This window comes from Chiloscyllium plagiosum, chromosome 4, assembly GCF_004010195.1.
Source record: "Chiloscyllium plagiosum isolate BGI_BamShark_2017 chromosome 4, ASM401019v2, whole genome shotgun sequence".
Classification (NCBI taxonomy): Eukaryota; Metazoa; Chordata; class Chondrichthyes; order Orectolobiformes; family Hemiscylliidae; genus Chiloscyllium; species Chiloscyllium plagiosum.
This window is the reverse complement of record NC_057713.1, coordinates 100,770,147-100,776,440: the sequence shown is the minus strand read 5'-3', so window position 1 is coordinate 100,776,440 and position 6,294 is coordinate 100,770,147. Positions and strand designations below refer to the sequence as shown.

At 41.9% G+C, this 6,294-nt stretch overlaps 1 protein-coding gene across 1 annotated transcript in view; it reads right to left on the bottom strand.

Moving 5' to 3' along the window:
- The window catches only part of LOC122549503 (fibrocystin-L-like), a 218,614-nt gene that overhangs the window by 114,117 nt on the left and 98,203 nt on the right, over window positions 1-6,294 (bottom strand). The window contains exon 37 of the mRNA XM_043689363.1: window positions 4,757-4,983. Coding sequence (XP_043545298.1) covers window positions 4,757-4,983 — 227 coding nt within the window. The remainder of the gene's footprint in view (window positions 1-4,756; window positions 4,984-6,294) is intronic.

Below are 6,294 nucleotides of genomic sequence, written 5' to 3'. Positions count from 1 at the left end.
CTCCTGATTTTCTGCATAAGCCTACCATGGGGAACCTTATGAAATGCCTTACTAAAATCCATGTACACTACATCCACGGCTCTACCCTCATCCACATGCTTGGTCACCTCCTCAAAGAATTCAATAAGACTTGTAAGGCAAGACCTATCCCTCACAAATCCTGCTGGCTGTCCCTAATCAAGCAGTGTCTTTCCAGATGCTCATAAATCCTATCCCTCAGTACCCTTTCCATTACTTTGCCTACCACCGAAGTAAGACTAACTGGCCTGTAATTCCCGGGGTTATCCCTATTCCCTTTTTTGAACAGGGCACAACATTCGCCACTCTCCAGTCCCCTGGTACCACCCCCGTTGACAGTGAAGACGAAAAGATAATTGCCAATGGCTCTGCAATTTCCTCTCTTGCTTCCCTGGGATATATCCCATCAGGCCCGGGGAACTTGTCTATCCTCAAGTTTTTCAAATGCCCAACACATCTTCCTTCCTAACAAGTATCTCTGCATGAGGCGCTGCTATTGTCTACACTCAAGTGGTGTTCCTCAAGCTCAGTCAGACAGGTGAGGGTGTCCACTTCTATTGGGATGCCCTGTAGCTCTCATGGTCACCTGCTGCATTTTCTAGTGCCAAAGCCAGCTGTAGTACCTGTTGAAGTCCAGTTGGGCTTTAGCTAGTACTTTTGCATGGTTATGTCATTAATCCCACGTACCAAACGGTCTCTCACATCTCATTCAGGGTTAACCCAAAATCACATGCCTCTGCCCGTCATCTTAACTTCATGAAAAATCCTTTGATTCTTGAACTGCCAAATAAAACTGGCAGTATTTCAGAATTAGGGGAGGCTTGGGATCATAATATTCTTTAGCTAAATCCATCAACTCGGGAGGTTTTAGTATTTGGTGCCTCAGGGAAAGTTAAGCTTCTAACAATCAAAAAAAAACTGCAGGTCTGCAAACACAATCAGAAGAATTGCTCTTTGCTTTCCATCTGCCCCATTGTCATTTACCTGGAAAAAAATGATGCATTTTTTTCCACATGCTGTGCCCAGTTTTCAATGGCAGGATCAAACAAGTCAAGCTTCACGAATAAAGGCATGATGCCAGAAATGCTTACCCCAACTCAAAGACGACGGTTGCGAGCAAATTATCTTTTCGAGTGTCCTGTTTTCTCTTGTTGCTACTGTAGTAACTCCAAACAGGCAGGTTTGCCGATAGTGAGTCACCCTCTATTTATATTTGCATGTTATGCAGGCCCTGGCCAGCTAGTTCAGAGCCAGTCCCTAGAATTAAGAGATTCCCTGAATCTCTTGTTTATTTTCTTCTTTCTTTTTCTGTTTTATTTTTGTTCCCCTACACTACCGCCATATAGCAATAGTGCTTATTTTGCCCCTGTCCCCCAAGTTGTCTGTATAAAAATATTATGTGTAAGATAATTTTATTTAACATTTTCCACCACCAGGAAAAACACCCAAGGGACCAGAAACCATGCCAGGCAGAACTCGGTAGGAACAATGCCAATGTGAAAGAAAAAGTGAAGGGGAGGGGAGGGTAGAGATCAAATCAAAATAGAGTTGGAGGGGAAATAAAGCACTCCACCTCCTGAAGCACCCTCCTCTCCTGAAAAGCATCAAGTCTGTAATCTCCTGTTTATACGGTTTTTCCCTAAACTACTGTCATATGGCAGTTATTTAACTCTGTCTTGCGCCTACACACACACATGGGTACTGTAAAACATAAGCACTATTGGCATACTGTAGAATATGAGCACTACTGACATACAGCACTAGTGTTTATATTCTACAGCACCCATGTTGTGTATGTAGGTGCAATGCAAAGTGAAAACATTAAGTGTAAATAACTTTATTGATATTCCACCAACAAAGAAATCCCCCATGTGGCCAAGGAACTAATGACAAGCAAAGCCCAGAGCGAGCAATGCTTACATGAAACGACACATGAAGTGGACGGTAGGGATTAAATCAAAACAGAATTGGAGGGGGAATCAAACAGTCTACCCCCTGCAGTGCCCACCTCTCCCTAAAGGCATCAACAATGTAATATCCTGTTTATATCTGTCAGACTTAACAACCCCAATCATGGATCTCATAGTCAATGAGAAACAGCTGGTCCTCATTCCAATCACCACTGAAACCCTGCAATGTTTAGGACTCAATATTGAGTTCAATCATTTTAGGGCCTGAGCAAATCTCTGCTATAGAAAGGATGTTGTGAAACTTGAAAGAGTTCAGAATAGATTTACAAGGATGTTGCCAGGGTTAGAGGGTTTGAGGTACATGGAAAGGCTGAATAGACTGGGGCTATTTTCCCTGGAGCGTTGGAAGCAGAGAGGTGACCTTATAAAGGTTTATAAAATCAAGAGGGCGTGGATTGGGTGGTTAGCTATAGAGGGTATAGCTTTAAGGTAAGAGGGAGAAAATTTAAAAGGGAACTAAAAAGCAACTTCTTCACACAGACAGTGATACATGTATGGAAATGAGCTGCCAGAAGAAGTGGTGGAAGATGGTACAATTACATCATTTAAAAAGCATCTGGACAGGTATATAAATAGGAGGGGTTTAGAGGGATATGGGGCAAATGCTGGCAAATGGGACTGAATTAATTTAAGATATCTGGTCAACATTGACGAATTGGTCTGAAGGGTCTGTTTCCATTCTCTATAGCTCTATAACTGTTCCCATGTTCTTACTCCAAGCCCCATACATCAGGACTTGTCGCCATATGGGCTGCCTCCACAACCAACCCATTGTCAGCTACTCGTGTCTCCATTAGCAGCTCTTGACCATTATCCATTCCTTCGTCTGCCCAATTTCTGCTCTCTCTGCTCTCCATCCCCACCTGTTGTTTACTCCTCCCCTTTTCCCTGCCTCTGCTCAGCATATATACCAAGCTTTTCTCAGCTACAATCAGTTCTGAAGAAAGGTCACTGGACCCAAAACATTAATTCTGCTTTCTCTCCACAAATGATGCCAGGCCTGCTGCGTTTTTCCAACAATTTCTGTCTTTGTAACTGAAAACTAAGAGCCTCGTTAGCTAAAGCAGGACCATTTCAACATCAGCACTAGGAAGCAACACCGCTGATTTGACTTTCTGGTTTCTCTACCTCCATCAATAATCTATCTTCCCTATTTGTTTGTCTGTGCATGAGAAAGAAGAATTTATAAGATGATTAACGTTTTAGTTAATAGTGCTTACATACCAATGATTTATATCTGATTTCCTATAGCTCTAGTCTAGTTACTTTGAATAAATAACGTCTCTGGTTTAGTACAGAAGCCTGGTCCATGCTTTCTAATAACTTTGGTATTAAAATTAGTAAAATTGGGTGCTGTGTGTATGTTAAAAGAATTTCAACATTTAGTATTATTTAATGAATAGCAGGCTTCAATTTACTGTGCACTTCCCCAGTGGATTGTTACACCTGCCAGACACATTGGTTTGTGAGAGAATGACCTCCATTTGCTCCAACTTGGAGCCAACCAGGGACAGGAATGGTGAGGTGTGGGTTAGGGGGCATTGAGTTAGAATCATAGAATCAATCCCTACAGTGTGGAAGCAGGCCATTTGGCCCTATCGAGCCCACAATGACCCTTTGTCCTACCCTAGTCTTGTAACCCTGCATGTCCCATGGTTAATCCACCGAGACTGCACATCTCTGCCCACTAAGGGCAACTTAGTACAGTCAATCCACCTAATTTGCACATCTTTGGACCGTGGGAGGAAACCCATGCAGACTCGAATATGCAAACTTCACGCAGACAGTCCCTTGAAGGTGAAATTGAGCCTGGGTCCCTGGTGCCAATGATCATCAATAATTCCCTTGTTCTTGCGTCTAATTCTATGGGACACCTATCTTGCAAATAGCTAAAGAAAAGGATTTCCTTCCTCATCATAGCGATTAGGTGTCAAACTTTAGGACCCAGGTCCTGCTAGCCTCTGACATCCAACATTGCTAGAAAGGTGGAGCCTCGCTGTCAAGACTTGCAATTGGCCAAGAAGCTCACCGGTCCTTTACCAAGCTGATTGGAGCGTGATTCGGAAAGCTTTCTCTACCAGCATATGAGTTGCCACTGAAAATGTCTGCTCCCACACTTAGACAATGTATCAGAGAAGCACGACCTCGGTGTCATGGAATTCTTTACCCCAGAAAGCAGTGGATGCTGGATTGTTGACTATATTCAAGTCAATAGGAGCCGAGGGCAATGAACACAGAAAGCAAATGAGTTGAGCCCTCAGTTAGATCAGCCATAGTCCTACCAAATGGTGAAACAGGTTTGAGGGGCTGAATGGTCAACTCATAGCAATTCCTGCATTCTTGAAAAGCTGGTCCTGAAGGAGTGCTGCACTTTTGCTTGAGATGTTAAACCAAGGTTCTGTTTGGCAGTTCTAATGGGTGTAAAAGATCCCATGGCACTTTTTTGAACAAGAGCAGAAGAACTCTTCAAATTTGCTGGGTTAAGATTTATTCCTCGATCAAGTAAATTAAATTATTAGGTAATTATCACATTGCTACTAGTTGGATCTTACTATGCACAAATTAGCTGCTGTGTTTCTTACATTACAACAGTGAACTACACTTTGAAGAGCTCTTTATTGGCTGCACAGCATTGGGATGTCCTGCACTAAAGTGCTATACAAATGCAAGTTTTCGGAAAAATAAGGGATGAAGTCACAGATAATTACATTGTTAACATTTAGAATGCAAATTGAAATTTTCCTTAAGGTTTGAACATGTTGGTTTACCTCGTTTGCACAGCCGATTTTACTGAATCCAGTCCCGGTAATGGTTAGTTTGTCCTTCACTGTTCCTTTCGAGGGTGTGATGCTGTTGATTGTGGGGGAGTAGCAGGCAGACAGGTAGAATGTGAAGCTTTTGTCATCGGTCCTGTTCAATGTCTGGTTACATGTGGGGATCGGTGCTGTACAGTCACTATCACGTTTTTGTTGTGAAGGCAGTTTCTCAGAAGGCCCTACACATAAACAACCAGCTGTTAACCAAGAGAATATGTGCAGGGACAGCAGCCAGTGGAGAAACAAAAAGCAACACATCAAGAAACTCAAATACATTCAGCTTTCTCAGCAGGAGAAGCTCAAAATCTATAGAATTGCTGAAAAGTATTCCTAATCTACCTAATTTTGTTTTGTTTTCCAGTAAGTTACAAGCTAAAGGGTGGATGTTGGGAAGTTGTTTCCGTTAGGTGGAGAGACTAGGACCTGTGGGCACAGCCTTAGAATTAGACGGGGTCAATTTAGAATGGAAATGAGGAGACATTTCTTCAGCCAGAGAGTGGTGGGCCTGTGGAATTCATTGCCATGGACCACAGTGGAGGTTAGGACGTTAAATGTCTTAAAGGCAGAGACTGATAAATTCTTGATCTCGCAAGGAATTAAGGGCTATGGGCAGAGTGTGGGTAAGTGGAGTTGAAATGCCCATCAGCCATGATTAAATGGCAAAGTGAACTCAATGGGCTGAATGGCTTTATTTCCACTCCTATGTCTTATGGTCTTATGGTCTAATCCACATCAGTTTCCAGCCCAACAGTGTCTAAGGTTTTATATTTTCATCTTTGTTTTCAAATACCTCTATGGCCTCATTTCCGCGCTCCCCCCCCCCCCCCAATCTGTGTCACCTCCTTTTTGTGCCATAGCTCTCTGAGATCTGTGCTCCCCCAATTCTGGCCTCTTGAGTTTTGCTGTAATCTAATAACCCGCTATTGGTTACCATAAATCTTCTGCTTTGGCACATTGTGCTTTTGTGAAAAGAACTGCCTAAATATATGGTGCTTCCAGGTTTTAGTTGTGATCTGATGCAAAATTATTTCTAAGCAAAAGATTTCAGTTCTCTTAATTTTACTTATTTTCTCTATAGTTCTACTTTTCGGTTGTATCTTTAACAGGATACAAATGATCAGAAAAATCAAATTTAAATTTTAATAGTATTCTTGACAGGTTGAGAGAGAGAGTTTCAAACAACTTGCCCATTCTAGAAACAAACTGATTTAATTTCTATTGAATTCTGTGCTGATAAAAATCATACATTTTCTATATGTTACAACTGAGACATAATGCATGGAGTAAAGTTGAGAATCTATCCAGTATGGTCCCCAAATAGGTGTGCTGCTGACTGCTTTCTGATAAAGCAGTGTTCCTCAAATCCTATGTGACAAATGGTAGATCCAAATGTGACTGATGAGTAACGTACAAATGAGACTCCAATATTATGAATGCGATCTCAAAGCTCACACTCACATGTGAATTTTATCTGGATTTTTGGTAAAATA